This window comes from Spea bombifrons, chromosome 12, assembly GCF_027358695.1.
Source record: "Spea bombifrons isolate aSpeBom1 chromosome 12, aSpeBom1.2.pri, whole genome shotgun sequence".
Taxonomy (NCBI): Eukaryota; Metazoa; Chordata; class Amphibia; order Anura; family Pelobatidae; genus Spea; species Spea bombifrons.
The window spans coordinates 15700456-15726297 of NC_071098.1; the positions used below are offsets into that span (position 1 = coordinate 15700456).

Sequence of the window (25842 nt, forward strand, 5' to 3'; positions counted from 1 at the left end):
GCATAAAGTAAAGATACCATAATGAAATATCGAAACAAAATCTATATCCTGGCTGAATAAATGTATGATCTTCCTAAACAATCTAGAAACAAAATCACTGTTGAGCCTAATAATTTTGCAATCAAATGTCTTTGCAAAATGAATCATTTTATTTACATACAGACTTTGTTGCACATCAGAGAAGTTTCTGGGCTAAGATTTTGTTGGGGGGGTTCTATTTTTTTGATGGGCAGTAGATGATCATTTGAGGGAATTTGTTTACATCGATAAACATGAAGGGACTGGGATTACAGCAGCATACACAGTGCTTGTCAGGGATTAAACAGATCATGAGCAGGAGTAGATGGGACCAGAGGTTTAAACAGCTGGGTGAGGGAATGCGGGGAGCTTCTGTAAAACAGAGACGGACTCATTTTTACCATAAGTCAAAGTGAGTCTGTGCAGCTGCAATCATTGTTGTCCTTGTGATCAATAAGGTGCATATCTGACTTTTCATCACGTAGCCAACGACCCAGCAAGTTAATAATAATAAGTAAGTAACCCCTCCATACCAGGAATCTGTCTCCACTTCTCCACCTTAGTTGCGGCTAGATGAAATTTTATGTGCATCATATGACCAAACCTATGTGGACATCACTCCTAATTAATTAGTTTAGATTTTTCAGCTACACCCATTATTAACAGATTGTGAAATCACGCACATAGACAGCCGTCTCCATAGACAAACATGGCAGTAGAATGGGTCGCACCTTCAATGTGCCACCCAGGGCCGGCCTTTGGGGTGTGCGACCTGTGCGAGCGCACAGGGCGCCACACTCCAGGGGGCGCCGCCGCGGGGTCCGACGCCACCGTAGTGTACCGCTGCCGCCAGCAGCGTACCTAGCGGGGGGGGGGCGGTCCGCACCGGGTGCCGCTCATCAGGGGGCACCCGGCACCCCTCCAGAGACGGACAGTAATGTCCGCCACTGGAGGAGCAGGCTCGCAAGGGAGCGGTTTTTTAAGCCGGTTCAAGGATCTCCCTTGAACCCGGCTTAAAATCACTCAAGGGAGCCGGAGGTCTGTTAAAGACCTCCGATACCGCTCCCTTGTGATCCGCGCGGCAACAGCTGCTGTGCGCCGGGGCTTGTTGTCAGATCCCGGCGCACAACACTGAAGCCGCGCCCACTGCTATCTGTGCCCTCTGACCCGGAAGAAGACAGAAAAACTGAAGCAGAGGAGCGAAGAGAAGGAAAAGGAGCTGTAAGGAGAAAAGAGGAAAGGTAGGAAAGTGAGAGTGGATTGGTATGTGTGTGGATTGGTAAGTGTGGATTGGTATATATGCGTGGATTAGTGTATATGTGTGGATTAGTGTATATGTGTGGATTAATGTATATGTGTGGATTGGTATGTGTGTGGATTGGTATATATGTGTGGATTAGTGTATATGTGTGGATTGGTATATGTGTGGATTGGTATATGTGTGGATTAGTATATGTCTGGATTGGTAAGTGTGTGAAAGTGATGGGTGTTATGCTGTACCATTTCCAATGTCTTTTTCATGATCTAATTATGCTCTAAAAGTACATCATAACTCCCATCATTCTATACTGTTCCATACAGTGGCAGAGCTGGGAGGCAGAGGCCTTGCACCCCCACCGCAGGACTCCTGAAAGGTAAGTGAACTTCAAAGAGGGAGAGGGTAGATAGTTATAGATATATTATTGTTATTTAATTGTTTTGTCCTATTTTGGTGTGTTACTTACTTTAAATAAAAGTGTTAGATTTTTTAATGGTGTGGGGGGGTCATATTCGGTTTTGGCCAGGTAAATGCTGCACTTTCGGTTTCAGTCCAGAATTCGTTTCGGTGCATCCCTACTACTTAGCCAGACAATGAAGTGGTAGGCCTACACCACATCAATGTTTGGCGTAGTATATAGTGATTGGGGTTTTGTTACAAGTTTTGTTACAAGTTTTTATTCCTTTCTTTTTTTGGGATGGGAGGGCACCAGAGGAGTAGTCCGCACAGGGCGCCAGAACACCTAAGGCCGGCTCTGGTGCCACCTTTCCAGTTTATGAAATTTCTGCCCTGTAGATCTGCCCGGGTACATTATAAATGCTACTACTGCAAAGTGGAAGTGTTTAGGAGTAACAGCAGCGCAGCCACAAAGTGATAGACCCCACACCCATACAGGAGGCTGCCAAGTGCTAAAGAGCATAAATATCTTCTGCCCTCTGTAGCATCATCACTCTCGGACGAGGAAGTAACATCAGCACAAGTGCCGTGCATCAGGAGCTTCATGAAATTGGTTTACGTGGCTGGGCTGCTGCATACAACCCAATGACCATTATATGCAATGCCAAGTGTCAGATGGAGTGGTGTAAAGCACATCAGCACAGGACTCTGAAGCAAATTGAGTTGCCTGGAGTGATAAATCACACCTCACCATCTAGAAGTCTGATGGATGAATCTGGGATTGGCGAATACCAGAATAACGTTTCCTACTGTAAAGTTTGGTGGAGGAGGAATAATGGTCTGGGGTCGTTTTTCAGGGGTTGGGCCCTTTACTTCCAGTAAAGCAAAATCTTAATGCTTCAGCATCACAAGACATTTTGGACAATGCTATGGTTCCAACTTTGTGGGAACAGTTTGTGGAAGGCCCTTTTCTATCCCAGCATGACTGTGCCCCAGTACACAAAGAAAGGTCCATAAAGACATGGTTGGATGGGTTTGGTGTGGAAGAACTTCACCGGCCGCACAGAGCCCTGACCTCAACCCCATCGAGCACCTTTGGGATGAACTGGAACAGAGATTGCGAGCTGGGCCTTCTTATCCAACATCAATGCCTGACTTCACAAGTGCTCTACTGGATGAATTAGAAAAATCCCTACAGAAACTTTACAAAATCTTGTGGAAAACCTTCCCAGAAGAGTGGAATCTGTTATAGCTGCAGAGGGGACCAACTTCATATTAATGTCTGTGTATTTAGTCATAGAAAACTAACCTGACTGAATAAATTACCCTTCCCCCGAAACACAAAAACATTGCACTGAACTCCGCTTGTGAGGGATACCGGTAACCTCTAAAATACTGTAGCGGGTATCACGGGACTATTCACGAATAAGATATTTGTAATAAGAATTATGTTTTTTTATAAAGATAAAGTTTATAAACACATATTTGTAACACATTATTGTATTATTTATAGCTGTTGGACACTGCAAGGCACTCACACCCAGTAAACATTCTCAGCTCCCATCAGGGGAGGAAAGAAGGACTTGTCTACATTTAATTCGGACACTTGGGAAGCGCGACACAGCATTTCCCAGGCGACTCGTGATCCCACGCGCGGCTCCTTTAAGATGTTGTGACGTCACCGCAGGCCTCCCTCCCCGTGATTTGCTCTTCCGGCTACACAGACTGCGAGCCCCGGGATCAGAGGCGACATAGAGACCAGCTGGGGGGAGGGAGACCGAGCTGTGACGGGCGCTGCCGCGATAGTGTGTTTGTTATCTGGTCTGCCCCGTGTTGTGATGTCGCGGTTGTGTCTGTGTTGTGTTCCTCATTGGATTGCTGTGTAAAGTTGATGACGGGCTTGTTCCGTCATAGCATCGCGTGTATCGGTGATGAGGGTGTGATGCGGACAGGGGCTTCTGTGTGTGATTTGCTGCCGGCGCCGGGCGGACAGGCCATACTGTGTGCGCGGACTGTAGTTCACCTGTCGCTCGGCGTGTGCGGTTATCTGCTGGTGACGTGTCCGTGGGGCCGTGTGACGGCACTAGGTGCGAAGTGCTGCTGATGTTGGAGGTACACAGATCGGCCGGAGGTTCTGCTCCCCTCCACAGCTCGCCTCCAGGAAATGCCGTCCCTTTGCCTCCTCCTGCTGCTGCTGGGGCCCCTTAGTGCCTCCGTGGGGTCCTCAGAGAAGATAATCCAGCAGATCAATGCAGAATTCAACGAGCCCTACACGTACTTTGTAAACAGTAACCTGCAGTGTATCTACGCCTTTAACCATACCATGCTGAGGAACAAGGTAAGGGTCTGCGTGGGGTCTCAGCGTCAGGGCGAGATCTAATTGTGAGCTCTTCGCTCTGCATTGTGCAATCAGGATGTCAACAAAAGAAAGCACCCTGCTTTGGTTATATAAGAAGTGCGCACAGAATAATGATCCCCAATCAACCGGTCCCACTAGCTTATTCGCTTAACTGTTGATTGTGGCGGAGCGAGTATTTTTTGGCACTGTCAATTTATTACATACATTGTATAATTCTCACTGTTTGGTGAATAAGCCTTGTAGGGTCTCCCTGCACCCTCAGCCATGGAGTTGGGGGTCACGCCGGTCCTGCTGGGCTGCCTAGTAAGACCCTTCTTCCCCTTTGCTTAAAATAAACAATGTTCCTTTCTCTCCAGTGACTTGTTTTCGTTTAATATCAGGTTATTGTGTTAAAGGCGCATGCGGCGGCTGACGGGGAAGTCATTCTGTTCAGCGTTTCCCAGCTAAGAGCCCATAATATGTTTCAGTTCAGCAAACGCCAGAAGAGTACGTTTCCTTCTGAATGTTATTGAGTTGGTATGGAAGTGCCCCCTCTGCCCCGGCCGGTACGCACCTTAACGCCAGCGGGCTACTTATCGATTTTCTACTGACATCGGTTTACTGACATCATTTAAAGGGTTACTTAGTAGTTGGGCTACTTTTTTGAAGTGAGCCAGATGTCTTCGATATACACAGCGCTGCGCGGCTTTGGTTCACGCTCTTTCGACTTATTGGGCCGGACTGGGGAAATGATCTAACTGGCGTTACCAGAACCGGCATGAAATCAACCCAAAGTGTTTGTTTAAAGCGTTGTGTGTACGTTTCGCCGCACCTTGTCGCGTCAGTCAGACCGGGATGTAAAGTCTCCTCCACGGCTTCTTTCTGCAATCTTTTAGAAAAGTCTTATATTTCTCAGGCATTGTCCTGGCCCTAAAGCCTCTTGTTCAGAAAACATCTGTGCTTCTACATGGGGTTCAGCGAGCTGCTTGCCCTTTTAAATATTCTCCAAATCTGCTAAAGATCCTGGGTCTTATTCACTAAATGCTGCATTGAGCTATTCAGCTAGCTCCGCGAGGAGGGCTTGCGTGGTACGTGGTGAACGAGGGGCTAATGCATCCGTGTACATGACATCTTTCAGACCTCAGGTGCGCAGCGCATGCCCGCTTTCTATGCCTTTTCCCCGTGTTAATGATTTATTGTGCTGTTAAATAAACCGGCCACCGTGTCGCCAAACGGAAAGGGCCAGGTGCCTCTGCCGGGGACACGGTAAGAATTTTAGCGCACATAATTACAGCAATGGCGTGGCTGCTCTCTGAAGAGAGGATATGTGGCGCTTGGACTTTAAACCAGGAACACCTTGTTTCCTTCTGACTCCGTGTTACGCGAGCCGGCCTTCTACTCCTTCTGCAGCCATAAGCTGTGTGCGTGTTTCGGTTGTTGTGATGTTTGTGTTCTTCCTGCCTTGTAACACAATTAGAGGCCTGTAATAAGTGTAGTAATAATAATAATAATAGAGGATATGCCCAGGCACACAACGCTGAACGGGTTACACTGCAGAATGAGGGGGATTAGTGTGGTTTCCATAGCTACTAAACGTTTCTGCTCACATATTATTTCTACGAATGTATTCCTTTCAAGTAATGAAATGAACATCGGCTGCCCGCCGCTCCTCGAAAACACAAGGAATCCGGCCCCTTGAAACACAGCGCACTGCTTTCTGTCTCCGGTTACCGCCGTATCCTCTTCACCTCGTTCTTGTCCTATCTGTTCCACTAGTCCTTGCTGTAACCGTATCTGTTGCTTTGTGTATCGTGTTTTGGAGACCCCGGGCTAACCTGTGTGTGTTTGCGTGGCCTGGGTTTGTGAGTTATAGTGCGTGACCGACGTCCAGTACATTTTCACTGTCACTGATGTGAGAAATAAGGAGCCGTCTTCCCATGTGCGCGTGTATCACGTATGTGGACCGGCTACAGAGATGGCCCCAAAAGATTTCTGTCCAGCCTAATCACAAAAAACTAACCTGTATCATTAAACGCCAGCCATCTTAATGCTTAATCATGGGATTTTGTTTAGAAGAATCTCACGGCACCTGAAAAAAAAAAAAAAAACACTTTTCCCAGAATGCTCCAGTAAAGGCTGGTTTTGAAGCCCTGTTCCTGCATGAGTAATATCAGAGGGCTTTCCGGGTGCTTTTGGAGAAGGATCAGCCCCAATCCAGGTGGTCCACCAGAAAAAATCGCAAGCGATGTGAATGAAATGTCCCGACCGCTCTACCTTCCGTGTCTCTCAACCTTCAGAAACTTCCCCCATTTTTTTCTTTTTTCAGTTACTTTACGTTTCCTTCAAAAGTTTGCATCTCTGGCAACTTCAACATGAACAATGTATTTTTTACTTTCAAGATTTAAAAACTAAAAATGTTTAACTCTGTCGGTTAGAAGCAGATTAATGTGATTTAATTCATGCAGAAAAACATATTGTTGCTTCAGTAAACATATTGCGTGTGTGTCGCGTGCTAAGTGATATGTTCTTTGTTTTAATCTAGACCGAAGGAGTCAGAGTGTCCGTTAACATGCTTTCAGATCCGAAGGGGCCACCTCTGCTGTTTGTGGTTAGACAGAAGGAGGCTGTGCTGTCCTTCCAAGTGCCGCTCACCCTACGGGGACTGTAAGTACCACCTAAGATCTTATTTATCCCATGTGTGTCCTTCCTCTGGCCATAACACAGCACATCATCCGCTGGCGCCTGTTCTGCAGCATTCCGCGCTTGTCCCCGGGTTCTTCTTCTCCATGGATGGATATTTAGTCTTTCTGACTATAGGTTTCGTTCCAGTATCGCTGGATATGTAAGTTGGGGATTGCTGTCTTCTTTATGACCATCAATACTGACATATGTTGGTGTTTTGTGATTAAGAAACATCTCGAGGTCCAACATATGGTTTCTTGAGTGAGAAGCTGCTGAAACCTGATCTCTAGATTAAGCAAACATTTCTAAATTGGCACTTCGCCATAGCGATTAGCGTTGCAGTCAGTCTGACGACACAGAAACACTGATACCTCTGGCCAAATGGGGCATTTTCAGGCATGCATGTGGAGGGTCTGTATTAAGGAACGCAAATTTATCATGCAATCGTTTCTGTAGCAATCCGCATATTGGTGCAGGATAAAGATCCAAACCTACAGAAACATAATGTCTTCACGGCAAGCTCTAAAGTTTTGGAAAGGAAGCCCCAATTTATTCTGTAAAGCATTCAGTAAAAGGCATCCTATGACGTTATAATGGCTCGAGTGTCCCTTTAAAATGAAGATGACTAAAGGATGCAGACAGTCGCTTAAATAGTGCCGTTAAGATCTTTCTTCTTGCATGAGGTTTCATGACAATAGCTAAAATGTAGAACATCGTTTCAGACTATTAAAACACATTGGTTTTTTATGGCTTTTAATTGAAATTGTTTGTATGATAGGCGATATTAAAATATCTGTGCTTCCCAGGTACCAGCGGAATTATCAGTACAAGGATGTCGGTCGCACGCTGTGTCAGCCTCAGACACGGGCCGAGTCGGAAACCCAGTCCTTCTATGTGGATGTTTCCACTTTGTCAGAAAAGAATGCTACGTACCGCTTGAGTGTCACACATTTGGGCTCCTTCGTGCTGGGGTGAGAAAATGATGCGTTTTACGTGTGTGTGTGTGTGTGTACATAGATATATATATATACTGACATTGACAATGCTCTTCTCCTGTTTTTACTTATAGGACAGAGGAACGGTTCAGTTTTAATGCCACCCCATCTCAGCCACAGGTATAATATGCAAGTGATGAAACTTGTTGGTAAACTATGAGAACAATTTGTTGTGTTGGTCAATCTAGATGCGCAGGATGGTAGAAGTTACTTAAATGTAATGCAGTGAACACCATTGACCCACAAAGGGTTAAATATCTGTAACCTGACGAACTTGGCATATTCCTACATTGCCAGCTGGCAAACCAAACCCATGAGTAAGACTGGCGTCCCTGTAATGAAGGTCATTTGACTCCATGTATGTTTTATTGGCATAAGTGGAATGTTATTGTCCCTGGGAATAAGAGGAGATGAAAGGCACTTATCTCAGCGGTCTAAGGAGAAGCGGAGTACACGTAGTATATTTATTCTAAGAGGACTGGTGCTTTGTGGGTAATATCTTATAACAGTTTATTTGTCCCAACTTTTATTTGCCAGCTCTATACAATTCAGGCTGGTCAGATGTAGGCTGGGGAGACAAAAATTGCCAAATGAGAGTTGTGGGTATATGTGGCTGTGTGTACTGCATGCCCGTTCTACCCGCTTGAATCAATCTCATCCTTTCTTTACCACATTATTGTATTTTGTCTCACACCTTTCCCGTATTCTATCCCTTGCAGTATTTTAAGTACATGTTTCCAGAAGGGTTGGATTCTGTGGTTGTAAAGGTTTCGTCTCCTACAGCGTTCCCGTGTTCGGTTATCTCGATACAGGATATCAAGGTGAGGCTCATCATGTCTGGATTATCGAGGTGCATGTAAAGGGGGCTGATGTGACATTTAGGGATTCCGCGTTCAGTTAACATGTAAGGGAATTCTGAGCTCTGTAACTAGGTGAGAACGTATGTTAGATGAGATGCGGTGCGTAGGTAGTAAGGTAGCAAAGTACAATATAAAATGTTTTCTCACCGAGGTCTCGCCTACCTGTCTCCTTACAGTGCCCGGTGTATGACCTCGACAACAATGTGGCTTTTATTGGCATGTATCAAACAATGACCAAGAAAGGTGCAATCACTGTGCAGGTGAGAACGACGTGCAATCCGTTCGGTTCCTGTTTGTTTTCATTCTTTTCCCGTAACACATTCTGTTCTTATGCTTTTGTGTTTGCAGAGGAAAGATTTCTCCAGTGGTGGTTTCTACGTTGTGGTTGTCGTTAAAACTGAAGACGAGGCGTGCGGTGGTGGACTACCCTACTATCCATTGAACCCAGGTAATACTTCTTCCTCCTAGCTTTCAGAAGAGTGTTTCCACCTCGCTGTCTGGGAGGGATCTCTCTAATGATTGCCATCGCGGTGTTTTTCAGATATCCCTCTGGATCAGGGGAGCCGTCAGAAGACGCTTGACATTCTGGTCAGCCCTGCAATTAGCAGTATGTGTTGATATTTGGGGAAGGGGCTTTTTATACAACTATATGTTTGTTTCCTCCATGCTTGTGTGACAGTTTTGAATGCTAACCTCCGTTCTGTGTTTGCTTTCTTGGTTCACGACCATCACGTGTATTACGTATAATGTTGCTAATTAAGGGATACAGCATGCTTTCTTTCTTTAGAGGAAACTGGGGTAGTATAACTAAAGTGTTCTCAAAACGAAGGTTAAATGCTGAGGATCTAATTGACTTCTCAATATAAGGAGCGTGTGGATTGTCCCAGTTGTTAACCTACTTAACGGAAAGCACAGGAGTGGACTAGATTCCATGACGCAAGTTGGGCATACAAATCAAATGAAATTCAGTTAATATGCGTGTAACCCATCCATCCGTCCCAGTGTGCTTGGTTGAGAATTCCATTATTATTATTATTATTATTATTATTTCCATTATTGAAGTAATTGGTACGTGAGCACATCATGCACCTGATGCCACTCATTGCCAGATACTGTATTTATAACTGTATTCTGTATTCTCTTTCTGTTGCTTTCACAGAGAACACCTATGTCGGAGGAATTATTTTCTCTTTTGGCGTATTCCTGTCCTTTTATCTATTGGCCTTGCTTATTCCATGCTGGGAAAAATGGAGGTGAGCGAGTGGTAGATGATCAATGTATGCACTTAATCTATGATATGGGTGTCCAACCTGCAGCCCTCCAGCTGCTGCAGGATTACATCTCCCATACTCCTCAGCCAACTCCTTAGCTGAAAGAGCATTATGGGAGATGTAGTCCTGCAACAGCTGGAGCGCCATAGGTTGGACACCCCTGATCTGATATCTCTATGTTCTGCCTTCATTGCTGTTGTGGTCAGGACATTAACCCTGTGTTGGCTGTTTAACACTGCCTTGTTTGTAGCACAGTAGTTGCCGAGAAGGATACTCTCCCTATCTTGTGTCTAATGATATTTGCAGGCTCGTGTAGGTACCAATGGCTACCCAAACAAGTTTATATCTGTCTGTGTGAAACTATATATCTCACGGACTCCGGTAAACAGTAAGGGGTCACTCAGGAAATTTTACTAATTATGCATTATATATGAGCCGATTAGAGCTTTTTGTAGGAGAGACTGACCAGGATTCATCTTCATAGTGAATTTGGGTTGAGGAAATAATCTGTCAATGCATGGTTTAGTGAATAAATCCCTGTGCACATATACCATTGATAGCCACAGGTATATGACGTTTATGTCCTGTTTGCTTGTATACACAGAAAGAGGAAAAAGAAGGCAGGCCTGCTGAATTCCACTGGCTCCCTGGATGATGAGACGGGTAATATGCGTGAAAAGTATAGAAGTGATGTCTGTGGCGGAGAGTTTGTCTTGTGAAAATATCAGATTACGATTCATATCTTGATCCCCGGAGGATGAACAAATAGGGATGTTTATCTGGCACATGTTTACTATGTTTTTTTTTTTTTATGTGATTCACCTGGGGTTGTATAATTAATCCCAAATTAATGATCCGGTTCTGATCCAGTTTTTCCATTAAATGAATGGAATTGTTAAATAGGACTTGAGTGAATTTATATTTTAATAGTTTATTACAGACACTGGCCTACAAGGTAACAGCCTACTTAGATAAATTAAGAAATTGGCCCCGAATAATGCGTAGTTGAGTTTTTAAAGAGATCCGAGCACTCTGGTAGTCTATTAAAATCCGCAAAATCAACAATAATACAATTGTTGGATGTGAGGTTGTGAATTGTGATGTAATTAGCTGTATTTAATTTGTTTTTCTGCTTCCAATTTTTATTGCGATATCCAGCCTCGTTGCTTGGTAAGATATTTGATTGTTGGGAGGGAGGTTTTGCTTATTGTCAATATTTCATGCCTAACACGCCATGCAAAAACACACATTACACTATGCGGTGATCTGGTGAGTTTCTAACCGTATCATGATGTCATGTCGAAACCTGATTCATAGGCGACTTACCTACTTACTGGTTTTGTCTCATATTTTCCGTGATTTTTTTTTTTTCCATGTTTGGCTTCACTGGTGTGGCGCATGCACGTAAGGAGTGGATTCTTATTGGGTGTGATCTATGTATCAACATATGCATTCTTATGGTTATGTTAAGTCACTCTTCTTTCCATAGTACTCAGGTGGTGTAGATATCACCAACAGAATGCGCATACGTATGCGTCTTATGTGCCGTGGCCAAAGAACTTTCAATGAAATCTATCTGTACGTTGATACATAGAGCCCAGGTGTCTGAGAACGGTGGGAACTTGACTGAGTGCCATTTTGCTTTTGGCTGCCTACGCAAAGTTCTCAATGTCTCTTTTTTGCCTGTCTCGCTCACCTGCTTTTTGATTTCTAGGAAAGTCACCCATAGGTCAGAAATATGATGGCTGTGGATATGGATCCTTGGGTAAGTATCCACGTAGTATACAAGTGCTTCCAGATCTAGTCTGAAGGTACCATGAAGCTCCCTGGTATTGAGGTGTTGAAAGGATGTAATAAATGTCTGTGTTTAGTGATCTTCCCGAATCTGAGGCTTTGAGGTCTGGATTTCTTTTCGTGGTGTCCCTGTAACTGGTTCTGGGGCTGTCCATAATGTGTTGGTTAAGTAACTGCTTCCAGACACGTTGGTTGAGCGGTTCATTTTCAAAAGATTTTCTCCCTCTCGTTTACGTTCATGCAGCAGAAAACAGTTTAGCTGCAAGCCTCGAGGATGGTACAGACAGCCTTGTGTCTTCGGGGGAGGCCACATACAGTTACACAGGTATCTGGTTGTACATGTGCCTACACCAGTCTGCTCCGTGAATGTGCCACGTGTGTATGCGTGTCTGCATGGGTACTCCTTGATAACTCTGAAAATGTGTGCCGGTCCGGGTACTTCTGTGAGAAACATATAATGTAATGCTTATAATGTGAAGGCATTGAGCATTATTGCTGTAGGAGAGGAGTGGGGGTACTTTGGGGGCTCCCTTCTGCCTCACATAGAGCCATGCCCCGGCTGCCACCCACCACCTCATGGTGTGCGTACAGCATGACAAGAAGCCTGTGTCGGCCCGGGGCGGACCTCTGTAGTATAATTGGCCGTAAGCAATTGGCCAGCTACTCGCATGGCTGGGGGCTATTTGCCCCGGTTATTTGGCAAAGAGACTGTTGCCACTGTAGAGATCTTGGTTAGGGATTTTGCAGGGCACTGCTTTTTTTTCTCCTGGCTATTTGGTGGGATCTGTTTTTGTTGGAGGTCCTACTATCTAGGAAGGACTTCAATGAAAAAAAGACAAAGGGGGCCATCACAAATTAAAATGCAAAATAATCCGAAGTAAAAATAAACATTTGGAGACAAGTAGTAGTTGGATTTCCCAATTTCTGCTAATCCGCCTGCTAAGTGCTGCAATCCTATCATGCTTATCCGGTGTATTCTTGGTTTGGATAGGAGTTTTAGTCCCCAGCAGCTGGTATGACCGTAACAGGCTGTATCTGGCACTACACATGCTTAATATTACAGTCCTCTTCACACCGGTTTTGGGTTGAAATGGTTAGAATTTTTAGTCCTCAAAACCCGAGAGAGGACGAGGGGTCTAAAACATAATCGAGCGATGGATGGTAAGGGAGAGGGAGAGATTACTTAATGCAGCTTCGGGGGTGGTGGATGGAAACTGGCGTGTGATGATCCGCGGATTGTAAAATCCATGAATGAGCCTGGTATCTGGGTTTATTTATTAAATACTCAATAATACTCTGCGCTCGGGAAGCAAATATCTCATTGATTATTTGCCTCCCGCGTATGGCAGTGTTTGTATGGAAATCTTGTCAACAATATGGGCCCTAAGGGTCCTTAAGCAGAGTCAGTAAAGTATAAAGTTATTTTTCCCTCTGTTTATGGCATTATCATGGCTGCAAATCTAATCTTAAGAATTTACATTAATATAAAATACAGAAATAAAGTTCAGACTTGTGCTGGCAGAATGGGTCCAAGCTGGGTGATGGGGACTGCGATTTGAGACCCAGTGCTCAGTTGTCTGTTGTCTGTGGGGTGACGCAGATGTTGTCACTACAGGGATCCATTTTTACGTTTTAGAATAAAGTACAATAATAGGATTTTCTTTTTTTCTCGTAGAATACATGCAGTTTCTGGTTTGTATAGCGCATTGTAAGGGCAACAGGAGGCACTTTTACTGCGTTCTGGTCCTTGTGTGACATACAGAAGGTCATCACTGTAACACTTATTAGGGCTGACATGACACCCGGAGATGTTTGATGCCGTCTGTTATTCTACATCCACATAGAGTCCTTTAACTTAGCAACACTACTTAAAGTGCCTCATCCATCCTATCTGTAAGATGTACTAATGGCATTGTATTAGGATTATAAGGAGTTAAAGTGTGCCGACAGCATTAATATTAAAGTGCCGGGCCCGTGGTGATTCTGGATGGTGTATAAGGCTGTTCTAGGTTATTTAGAGCTCTGTGGAATATATACAGTGTTCTTTCAAAGTCTGCATCAATTGTATTTGCAAAACTAGTAAGTCTGGTGATTTACAAAACATTTTGAGGACGTTGGTAGTCTGTTGACCTTTTATATGTATGTGATGTCATTTGTGTCTCTCCCCCAAATATGTTACATCTATGTTACCAGACCTGTGTTCATTCCACATGTTACTGCATGTGTGTTGGCCTGGCCGGCACCTAAGATGTGTACCAGCGTAAAAGAGCGTCCTCCTAGAGAAAGGTGCATGAGAGTGAGCGCACAAACCTAACCTTATTAAACTAGTAGATAAACATTTCTATCACCGTGTAACATGCAGCATCACGCCAGTCACACAGACTGTATAGGGCGTGTAAAGTGTGCCGATCACGCCAGTCACACAGACTGTATATACCGTATATTCCGGCGTATAAGACGACTGGGCGTATAAGACGACCCCCAACTTTTCCAGTTCAAATATAGAGTTTGGGCTATACTCGCCGTATAAGACTACCCCTCTACCCAGCGTACAACAACCAGCCAATCACGGCAAGCGATGTACCTTACCGGTGATTGGCTGGTTGTTATACAGACTTATACTGCCCGTATATATATATATATATATATATATATACACACATACATACATGTGTATGTGTATACACACATATATACACACACGTGTATGTGTATACACATGTGTATACACACATATATATACATGTGTGTATATATAGATATACACTTGTGTGTATATATATATACACACACGTGTATACATATATATGTGTGTGTGTGTGTGTAAAGGCAGGGGTGTGTGATGAGGGCAGTGTATAACTGTGTATGTATGGACAGGCGTATGTGTAGATAGATATATATATATATATATATATATATAGATATAGATATATATATCTATCTACACATACGCCTGTCCATACATACACAGTTATACACTGCCCTCATCACACACCCCTGCCTTTACACACACACACACACATATATATGTATACACGTGTGTGTATATATATATACACACAAGTGTATATCTATATATACACACATGTATATATATGTGTGTATACACATGTGTATACACATACACGTGTGTGTATATATGTGTGTATACACATACACATGTATGTATGTGTGTATATATATATATATATATATATATATATATACATACACACATATATATATATATATATATATATATATATATATATATATATATATATATATATATATATATATATATATATATATATATATATATATATATATATATATATATATACACACATATATATACACACCAGCTTACAAACACACAAATACACTGACCATCTCACACCAACATACATACACTGCACTCACACCCCTTTCTCCCCATCTCTTACCTTATCTTCTTTCTTCTTTCTTCCATCCAGTTGTGGGAGCGCGAGGTCTGGCACTTCAGACCTCTGCTTTACTGCTCCCTCATCACTACGCGCCGGCAATTGATGCCGAGCACCGGGACATGACGTCATCACCGCGCTCTGCATCAATAGCCGACACGTAGTGATTAGGGAGCAGGGAAGCCGAGGTCTGAAGTGCCAGACCTCGAGCTCCCTAATGTTGGTTTAGTTAGAGGGAGGTCGTGATCTCCCCAACCAGCCCTGCTGATCAGGGCTAGTTGGGGAGATCACCATCTTGCAGCTACCTCGGCGCGGCCCTGAAGACCGGCCCAGGGGAGGCGGCTTCTTCACTCGCCCCTCCCCTAGAGATTGGTGGCTTCGTGGGAACCTCCGGCTCGGTAAGTACCCGGTACTCGGTTAGTACCCGGCGTATAAGACGACCCCCGACTTTTGAGAAAATTTTCTGGGGTTAAAAAGTCGTCTTATACGCTGGAATATACGGTACTATTATTATTATTTATTACTGTTTTTTATAGCGCCATCAAATTCCGTAGCGCTGTACAATGGGTAGACAGGACATAACACGTAGTATATAACATAACAATTTGACTTAGAGACAACAGGTGAGGAGGGCCCTGCTGGAAATAACATACTGTATAATGGATCAAAAATGCACAACCCCCCTCCCCCCCATTCCAATTGGGACACCTTTGTGTGGCAAGAGGTGATGCTACGAGGGGGAGCGTATGGGCAGCAACACCTTCCTTGGCCAGTCGGGGGTTCTGAGGCTGTCCCCAACTGACGGGTACTAGCGCTGCTTGCAAAGGTGGGAAACAATCATTCAAACAAGATCTTTGCAATCTGACACTCGCCAGCGTTAGACCTGTAATTAAACCGTTTAGTGTAAGGCTGCCGTTACATTGCAGCTAGTTAAGGTATCGATAAAGACAACAGTGGTTGACAGCATAGAGCGTCAGGACTAATACTTGGTACTTTGTGTCTCAACAGAGCGCTCTTTGGAGAACCTTGTGGCTCGCCCACGCCGCGAGTCCCTCAGCTCTGTGGAGGAAGATGATTATGATACTCTGACGGACATAGAGTCTGATAAGAATGTTATCAGGACAAAGGTGAGAGAAGCGGCATGGTTTTTACTACCATTAGAAAGATATGCTTGGGGAAGAACTGAATAAAATATGAGGATATTAGAGTCTGGCCAAGGACCATTATGTGGCTGAGGGTGAGTGGAAGTACACAGCGGTTAATAGCAGACTCTTGTTTTTCTAGAAGTTTTTGTGTGTTGCTGACTTGGCAAGGAAGGACAAGCGAGTGATGAGGAAGAAGTACCAAATCTACTTCTGGTGAGCAGGCAGTCGGTTTTGTGTATATAATCTATGATAGAATTGCCTTTTGTTTAGAGTATGTGCTGAGCTCGCAGTATCCCATATCTGAAATCTGATTTATTTTAAGTGTAGATTATGGATATTCATGACTGAGAGGGGACATGAGAGAGAGATAGGTGTCTGGCCTCCCCTGTAGTTGGTAAAACCTTTCCCCACCTCCTTTTCGGCTTCTCCCTGCTGTTCAGGCTTCTCCTTGATGTCCCAAAGCAATTCTGATCCGTTGTTCAGGCTTCCCCAGAGCAGCGCAACTGACAGGAGAAGCCTGAACAGCGCACACAGATGAGAAGACACCTGTCCGAAATGATCCCTTATCCCAAGTACTTCTGTTCCCAAGCATTTCTGATAAGGGATACTCAACCTGTATTACGAGTATCAGATTCAAAATATGTTTGCAGAAGTATTGTGCTTTATTCTTTGTCCATGTTCAATTTAGTTCCCCACTTGAAGGACATTTTCAATACTGATTTTCTACATCTCACACGCTGGCCTTTATTAAAAGTGGCCACAGCTCTTCATATAACCTCATCGATGTGTTTGTGGTGATTTGTTGTGCATAGATATGTATCTTGCTTATGTAGTATATTTCTTCCGTTCATCTGCAGGAATATCTCCACCATTGCGGTGTTTTACGCGCTTCCTGTTATTCAGCTGGTCATCACTTATCAAACGGTGAGAAATAATGTGAACTCAAACATGTACTTACGCTTCTAAAACAAATGCTTCCACGCAATCCTGACGCTCCGATTAACCATTACCTTTCCTTTAAACATGCAGGTTGTGAATATAACCGGTAATCAGGACATCTGCTATTATAACTTCCTCTGTGCTCACCCACTTGGATCGCTCAGGTACTGCCTTATAGTTGCCTCTAAATAATTAGCACCAAGAAATCCTGTTTTTATTTGTGTTTGTAAATGTAGGTGCAAGTAATATGTGGAATAGTTTAACTTGTTAGGGACACGCCAGCAATCATGTGCTTTTTACTGCGTGTGATAGCTGTGTCGTCCCTTTTGTCTTCGTTGCCCCAACGCGGCTGTTTGAACTGCAGGATGGGGTTTGGCCAGGACTAGCATGATGAACACTTCGGGGTAAAGGGGTCTAAAGACACCTTCCAACACACGTGAAGAGAGATTGAATTAAACGGCAGCACTGGTCGGATGCGTGAAGCAGCCATACAGAGGCATTAAGCTTTGGACAACAGACTGGGTGTTTTGCTGCAGCTCGAGATTATTTAAGTTAAATGAATATGAAAGTACTTACAAAGTACTCTGAAAAACATTAATTGTTCAAGCAGCTGTATCGGACACTGGGTTGTCTTTTATTATTCCTTTAACTTTTCAAACGCATACACGCTTGTCTTCATGTCTGCAGGTAACAAAACCTTTCCTTCTGACCCCTGCTTGTCTATTCACACTTTCATCCCCCATCCCTGTTATTTTTTGCTTTACAGTGCCTTCAACAACATACTTAGTAACTTGGGATACGTACTACTCGGCCTGCTCTTTCTCATTATCGTGTTGCAGAGAGAACTCAACCATACCCGCAGTCACATGTATACCAAGCAACTGGAGGTAACATTGCATTTTTGTGGGGCTTGAAAATAAATGAAGGAAATCTCAATATGAAGAATTGCATCACAAGCTGATGAAGTGTAATTGGGAGAGGATACCCAAAGGTATCCAATTTAGTTCAAAGGGTAGAAGTAGAAAATGTGCGTCAGAGATAGCATGCAGTAAGAATTGCTCCTGGTGGATGGGAAGCATGTGGTGTCTACGAAACTATATAATTTCAACTAAGTGCATATTTGGAAGGATAGAAGAAAAGTGGGCCATGGCAATTACATTTTATTAAAATCTTCCCATCTGCTTTGCAGGAATGTGGGATACCCAAACATTTTGGCTTGTACTATGCCATGGGTACTGCTCTGATGATGGAAGGCCTTCTAAGTGCCTGTTACCATGTTTGCCCAAATTACACTAACTTCCAGTTTGGTAAGTGCCGAGTGCTCATTCTAAACCCATCTTCCTTTTGTACAAACCTCTCCTTTCTTGCTTACTTTCTTCATCTGCTTTTATGAACTTACTCCTTTTTCTGTCTTATTCCTGACTCCTCATTCGTAATACTCTGTTATTCAGTGTCTGTACTTTACATTCTGTAACTTCTTCAGACACTTCATTCATGTATATGATCGCTGGACTCTGCATGCTGAAATTGTATCAGAAGAGACACCCAGATATTAATGCCAGTGCGTACAGTGCCTACGCATGCCTAGCCATTGTCATCTTCTTCTCCGTCCTTGGCGTGGTAAGTTAGAAGGCACCGTTAATAGCAATTAAGAACTTTTTTTCACTATGGAGGTTTTTTTCTTTTCATAACATGGATAACAGGACATGGTCCAGTTACTGCATTATTTCTGTATATAATTATGGTTTTTAATATATTTTATGCATGGTTATAATGAAATAACTTTATTTCTGAGTACTTAAAGGTAAGCAGGCAACGCAATAATGTACTGGAAAAAAAACAAGCATAGTGGTGGGTTGTATATCTAGAGGCATTAATAGCAGAAAGGGAGATGTGGTTTTGCCACTTTGTAGATCTCTGGTCAGAGCTCCCCTAGATAATTGTGTGCGGGTCTGGAGACCCCATCTCCAGAAAGGATACTGATCCTGGAGAGCGTTCTCGGGGACTAAGGTATCTCGTTATAGTTTGGAGAAAATAAGTGAAAGAGGTGATGTGATAGAAGCATGGAATTTAACAAAGTACAGGAGGGAAGTTTATTCCAGAGGATATTTTATAAGAAGTGGTCATAGTCTAAAACTTGTGGGTCAGAGGTTTAGGTGTACTATAAGTTTTAATTTACAGAGAGCCCGCCATCAGAAATGGTAGAGGCTAATACAGCGAGGGAATTTAAATATGCATGGGATGGATCTAAGACAAGAGCCAGGAAAAATGGGCTAGATAAGCAAACAGTTATCTGCCATCAAATTCTATGGTTCTATGTATTCTTGTAGCCCAGTGAGACCACATACATGTCCCCATATTCAAAGATTTTGTACCTTTCTGGTTGTTCCCCGTGTCTCGTCTGTCCAGGTTTGAATGTATTGGCCGCTTCAAAGGGACGCTGGCCCATCACCATTGGCCCTAAATAATGACAACCAAGTTGGTTTGTGTCATTTGTTACCCATACAACCCTGTCCTGTGTCTATGCAAACCCAATGTTTCCCCCCAATAAACTGTATTCACCTTGGTACCTGATTCTCAGTTCATGTTACTCTGGTGATACTTTTTTGGGGAAATTCTTTCCTTGTAGTAGCATCTTTACTCCAGGAACCAGAGTGGCAAGCTGGTTCTCGTTACATTGGAAACTGGGGCAACAGTTTTGCTGAATAAGGGGGAAATGGAGGGGGTGGTCATTAAGCAAAGAATGTTAAATGTGAAATAAAAAAGGTAAATGTTCCATTTCAATGTTGTTTGATGGGAAGGAGGGGGGTAGAGTTTAGCATTGAGAATAGTTTGTTGGAGAAACACCTGACGTGAGAATGAGATGGTCCTAAGTATGCGGTCTATATGATTGACATGCTCTTCATGGTGTTGTCCAATAGAACAGACTATTTAAGATTGTACTAGTTTTAAATTGGTAAACAAAGAAACATTTTCACCAATCCGCACAATGTCCCATTATTTTTCAACAGGTGTTTGGAAAGGGAAATACCATTTTTTGGATCATATTCTCTGTGATTCACATCTTATTCACCCTACTTCTCAGTACTCAGCTGTATTACATGGGTCGCTGGAGGCTAGGTGAGTGTTCCAAGACGAGAGCCATTTAGTCACCCGCTCCCTAATTTCTTTCTCCGATTCAGAGTAATATCCATTCCATTTCTTCCCAGACTCTGGAATTCTGCGCCGGATTCTTCAGGTTATTTACACTGATTGTGTGAGGCAGTGCAGCCCCCCTATGTATGTGGTGAGTGACTTTCTATTAAATATGGAACCCTCAATTTTAAAACCCTTGCTAAAAATGTGCCCACACGAGCAATAGAGTAGAAATGTATCCATCAGAAATATGATAGGCTGATTCACACATAAATGCCCGGAAGTTACCCTTCTATTATTATACTTTTGTTCTCTCTCTCTCCACTTGTTCCCCCTTTGTTTCCAGTGTGCGCCCTCTTCTTTCTGTCCTTCTATTCGCACATCCTTTGCCCACCCCCATTGTATTTTTTATGTAAGCTTGTATCTTTTTCCACTGTTGGTTTTATCAGTCTTCAATCTTCTTGTGCTACCTTTAGTTCTGCATAACGTAAAGACTGAGTACTGTGTTCGCCATAGAAAGAGAGAAAGCAAATTTGGCTAACTGACATGTAACGGATTGCATGCTTTCCGGGCTATCTTGGTCTCTTCTTCAGGCATATTATACTTGGTATAATATGCCTCAAGAAGAGCCTTAGCCTTAAAAGCTTGCAATCCGTTATGTCGGTTGGCTATCATCTTCCAACCGACATCTTCATCTTCACCATATTTAGTTCTGCGTGTTTTCCCTTTAACTTTTGTTGTTGGAAGTGCAGGCCGGCATACAGGATAACAAGTCGTTACCCCTGAGCTTCCGTCCGCACAAGTAGAGTTCTACTGTAAGCTGGCAGTAGATCTGAGTTTGAAAATTGTCAAACGCCAATTGCTCCAAAATATAGTGCTAGTTAGTGGGCAGAGTTTCTTAGACCAAAAGAACATGCATACATGCCGTTCTCGTTACTTTTTTTGCATCCTTCCCCTTTCATCGTTCACTCATTTGCTCTTTCTTTTTCAGGATCGCATGGTACTGCTTGTTATGGGAAACATTGTGAACTGGTCCTTGTAAGTACTTCTTGCCATCTGAATTTCAAAAGCACCCCAAACTGAATAAAGCAAACCTTGCTGGAAAATATTATTAATGAAAACAAAGATATTAGTGTTTTCAAATATATATTTTTTGACACCTGATATAATAGGCTAGTTCTGGAGACACCAGTAGTTTGTTAGCTGTTTTGTTCTATGAATTATTGTTCCTGTCTCTCTGCTGGAAACCCAGCTGCTAGTGAATGCTTTTTTCCTATTGGTTGTCATCTCAGCCAAAATTCCTCTGTGAAAGCGTTCACTTTATTTGCAGGGCAGCGTATGGCCTCATTTTCAGACCCAATGATTTTGCCTCCTATCTTCTCGCCATTGGAATCTGCAACTTGCTACTTTATTTTGCCTTCTATATCATAATGAAGGTGAGTGTGGACGGGTGGGACAATTATGTGAACAAGGGAAAAATCAAAGTACTTACTCCTAAAAAGTGTAAATAGTAGTAGATGAGAGAGAACTTGTTATGTTTTGGTGTGTTTCGGTGATGTGATGACCTGGTGTTATAATGAAGTATATGTAGTATTTCCCTTTTACAGTGTTGTGCTATACAAATAAAAATAATGATACTATTTTCTTTTTACTCTATCTACTTATTGTCTCCCCTTCATCTTCTTCCATATAGCTGCGCAGTGGAGAGCGAATACTTCCAGTCCCTCTCCTTTGTATTGCTTGCACCTCTGTGGTTTGGGGGTTTGCATTGTTCTTCTTCTTTCAAGGACTCAGCACTTGGCAGGTAAGTTGGGACTTTGTACTCTACCATGATTTGCTTACTTGAGAGAAGAAAGACGGTTGTGCCCCATGGATAGAAATTTTTTATGTCCTCACGGTGTGTGTTTTTAATATTAGAAAACTCCAGCGGAATCTCGAGAGCATAATAGAGACTGCATTTTGCTTGGATTCTTCGATGACCATGACATCTGGCATTTCCTGTCCTCGATTGCAATGTTCGGGTCTTTTCTTGTGAGTCAATCTAATTTCTATGGGATGACCATGAAGTAGATATTAGTTTTCTACAATCTAAAGGAGTGACTGTGAAAAAATAGTATTGACACGTCTGTATAAAAAAACAAAAACTGTTCTTATTTGTGTAGCCTGATTCAATTCATTCATGGGCTGAATGATTCTTACCTGCTGAGAGATTATACGACACAGGTAGAAAGAATCTATAAATCAATGTCTTCTGCCCATTTAAAATGCAGTTTAAGTCATTACACAGATACACTCTGACTCATGAAAGACCTATGGAGAATTTCATTGTACAAGCAGGGCTTCATTAACATTGCCATGAAGAATTGGCACCATGGCAGCCTCCACATGTGCAGATAAGGGGCATTTATACTGAATATTATTCTTAAAGAAAAGCTGTTCCTTGGAAGTGTCAGTACAGCATTATTGTATAACTGGGAGATTCAGGACTTGTTGCTGCTCCCTGTATTAGAAACACTGCTAGTTACCCGGCGTGAACCAGAGAGGACCCATAGAAGACACAGTCCATCACTCCCACTACACAGTGACCCCTTAATTCAGACCAAATGGGCAGATGAACTCAGTGTACCCTTCACTATAAAACACTTTGTAAACTCTGTTCTGTCTCTTCTAGGTTTTGCTTTGCTTAGATGATGATCTGGATTGTGTGCAGAGAGACAAGATTTATGTTTTCTGAATCCTCAACAGTGGATGAGACTTCTGGAATCCTCTGCTTTTATCATGTCCGCAAGATCAGGAGATTTGTGGTAAAGCTTACAATCAGGGACATGGCAGCAGAAATCAAATGAACTTTGAAGAGGAGTCCTTGCGTTATCCGTCCAGCCAGCCGTGTTCAGAATTAACCATTTCATCGCGGGCGGCTTTTTATTTTTTTTAAATGATCAAAGGCCAGTGGCAGCAGGAGAGATAGATGTGTACTGTATGTGACTTACTGTGACAGCCCGCCATTGTTGATACTGGCTGTCCCCTCCATCGGCCAGATGGTGTCACTATTACATTGCCACAGGTGGTGATTCTCCGTTAAGCTCTGTGGCAGTCTTGGGTGGTTGTGCATCAGCGTGTGCACAATGAAGTGATCAGATGGATTCTCTACTGCTAAAGTAAAAAAGGAAATTTGTATTTTGAGAAAGCGGCTGTGGCACAGGTGATTTTTACTGTTTACAAGGAGTTCCAGCGGCACAATAATCTGCACTATTCAAAAGACACAGCTGATGACTTTTACTAACTACTTCATGCCAAATACATTACTGCCCAATAAACGGGTTACCATTATGCAGAAGCACCTGTAACATTTTTACTGTGTTGAAGACATCTTTGCAACAAATGGGCTGAATATTTACTCTAGCCAATCGATCTTGTGGAGGCCATTGCCAGAGTGATGCCCCTTGGGTGCTGTGCGTATACCCAGGGCCTGTGTTAGTGCCCAAGCTCTTTATAAGCGAACATACCCACCACTATCCTATGTGCCATCCTTCCATCCAAAGCTATACTGTTTGTTTTAAACTTGATCTTCATGTTTGCTGTTCGCTTTTTTATATTTGAGATAAAATCAGAAAAATATTTAAACAAAAATTGAATGTGTTTTGTCTTTGTTATAACAGTAGCTATGGAAATTCTAAGCATTCAAGATATAAAACAATCTGCAACAGACTACTAAGTGACGCCTTCACCAGGAACTTTAACCATAAATGTAAATAATACAAACCTTCTAGAAACTGGTACAAAATATGACATTTAGTCTTACCAAGTAATTTCTAAAGATACAAACATACCCTTACGATACACAATTGGGACACTTGACCATTACACCAACAGGGACTTTGATGACATCACATTCTAAATACACAGACATTAATATGTAGTTGGTCCCCCTTTGCAGCTATAACAGCTTCAACTCTTCTGGGAAGTCTTTCCACAAGATTTTGGAGTTTCTGTGGGAATTTTTGCTCATTCATCCAGTAGAGCATTTGTGAGGTCAGTGCTTTGTGCACTGGGGCACAGTCATGCTGGAATAGAAAAGGGCCTTCCCCCAATCTGTTCCCTCAAAGTTGGAAGCATAGCATTGTCCAAATTATATGTGCCCTTCAGTATACCAAGACACTTTGGACAATGTTATGCTTCCAGCTTTGTGGGAACAGTCCAGTTTTGAGCTGCTCTTTGTGAACAATTTTGGACTGGCCCAGGGAGGATGGATGGGACAGAGCAGGTCACAAACATGAGGTCAACGTGAGGCTGCTCTCACAGAGTACAGTAGAAAGTCTGGGTGAATGGGGGAAGGCTAAGTGTTCTTCATGGATGTGTTTGAGTGTGTGAGCATGAATTTGTATGTGTGGGTAGTGATGTGTAACTCATTGTAAGCATGTATGTGTAAGGGTGTGTGAGATTATGGATGTGTAAGTGCATGCTAATGAGTCTTCAATTGTTAGTGTCAAAAATGTATACCAGGAAAAATGTTTCTGTGGAGTTACTTTAACCCCCATTTGGATATATTTTCCCCCTGTTGTACCTTCCTGAAAAGGAGTATAATCATGCCCTTTATGTTCCCAGACCCTTCTGGATTAACCCTGTTTTGCCCAGACCCCTGCTTTCCTTGCCCTGTGCCTGACCGGGTCTTTGCTGCGATTTCTCTAGAACTGTTTAACAGCTAGGACATACGGAAGTGCCCACTGACTTTTGACCCTGGATATCTTGGACACCCGTTGCCCCACTAGAGTGCTCTTTTTTGAATCTGTTGGGTACTTGGGTGGTTACTAAGAGGGAGCTCACTGGGGTACCCTGGTTTCTATCAGCATCTTTAGACCGGGGTTAAGCAGCCGCAGCTATGGATCCTCTGCCCAGTTGCATCACAGACTGTCCGCTTGGGGTCCTGCCCACCGATCAGGGTGCTTTTTTGACTGGACAATCTATGGACCACGAGCTATTCAGCCACTACCCCGGGATCACCCAAAAGCAGTGACTTGGTGTCATGCGGGCATTACTGTACTTGGTAGCCAGATTGTGGGTAGAAAGGGCAGTGTGTGTATGTATGTGTGTGTTTGTAAGCTTGTGTGTGTGTGGGGGCCGGTGTGTGTGTAAGACCAGGTATTAGCTGGTGTGTAAGGGCAGTGTATGTGTATATATATATATATATATATATATATATGTATATGTGTGGAAGCACAGTGTACATCTATGTGTGTGTAAGGGCAGTGTACGTGTAGATGTGTGTGTGTGTAAGGGCAGTGTATTTATGTATATATATATATATATATATATGTGTGTGTGTGTGTGTGTGTAAAGGTAGTGTATGTGTATATGTGTGTTTATGGGCAGGTGTGTGCGAAGGCAGTGTGTAGGGGTCCCGGGAGGGAGACTAACATTCGCTTTTTTTAATTTAAAAAAATCTCTGCTGCTGTGGACTACTCTTCCAATGATGCTCAGCCGGCATTATGGTGGACTGAGAATTTTAGTTCACAGCTAGCATCTGCAGCTTTACTGTTGCTGCACTTCCCATGACGCTCAGCCAGCATCATGGAAGTAGTATGTCTGGCT

At 43.1% G+C, this 25842-nt stretch overlaps 1 protein-coding gene across 6 annotated transcripts; it reads left to right on the forward strand.

Moving 5' to 3' along the window:
• The first annotated feature begins 3527 nt into the window (after nt 1-3527).
• On the forward strand, nt 3528-23883 carry SIDT2 (SID1 transmembrane family member 2). Of its 6 annotated transcripts, XM_053452636.1 has the most exons (27): nt 3528-4010; nt 6553-6674; nt 7499-7663; nt 7762-7807; nt 8407-8508; nt 8724-8807; nt 8896-8995; nt 9089-9154; nt 9707-9800; nt 10423-10481; nt 10977-10988; nt 11533-11583; nt 11857-11937; nt 16043-16161; nt 16319-16392; nt 17037-17103; nt 17209-17282; nt 17885-18005; nt 18308-18425; nt 18602-18738; nt 20130-20238; nt 20328-20404; nt 21245-21291; nt 21584-21689; nt 21947-22057; nt 22171-22284; nt 22925-23883. In XM_053452636.1, the coding sequence occupies exons 1-27, from the start codon at nt 3837-3839 to the stop codon at nt 22985-22987; spliced, it is 2493 nt and encodes an 830-aa protein (XP_053308611.1). In that variant the 5' UTR covers nt 3528-3836; the 3' UTR covers nt 22988-23883. The 6 variants fall into 6 exon arrangements, 5 of the variants coding, with proteins under 5 accessions (XP_053308611.1, XP_053308613.1, XP_053308612.1 ...); XM_053452638.1 differs by lacking the exon at nt 11857-11937; XM_053452637.1 differs by lacking the exon at nt 10977-10988.
• The last annotated feature ends 1959 nt before the right edge of the window (nt 23884-25842 follow it).

Bases quoted from the DNA above. Each gene is read 5' to 3' on its own strand.
- SIDT2 (XM_053452636.1), top strand. From the start codon at position 3,837: ATGCCGTCCCTTTGCCTCCTCCTGCTGCTGCTGGGGCCCCTTAGTGCC. The intron at 8,808-8,895 runs GTGAGAACGACG...TTGTGTTTGCAG, and splicing joins AAGGTGCAATCACTGTGCAG to AGGAAAGATTTCTCCAGTGG. The intron at 8,996-9,088 runs GTAATACTTCTT...GGTGTTTTTCAG, and splicing joins CTACTATCCATTGAACCCAG to ATATCCCTCTGGATCAGGGG.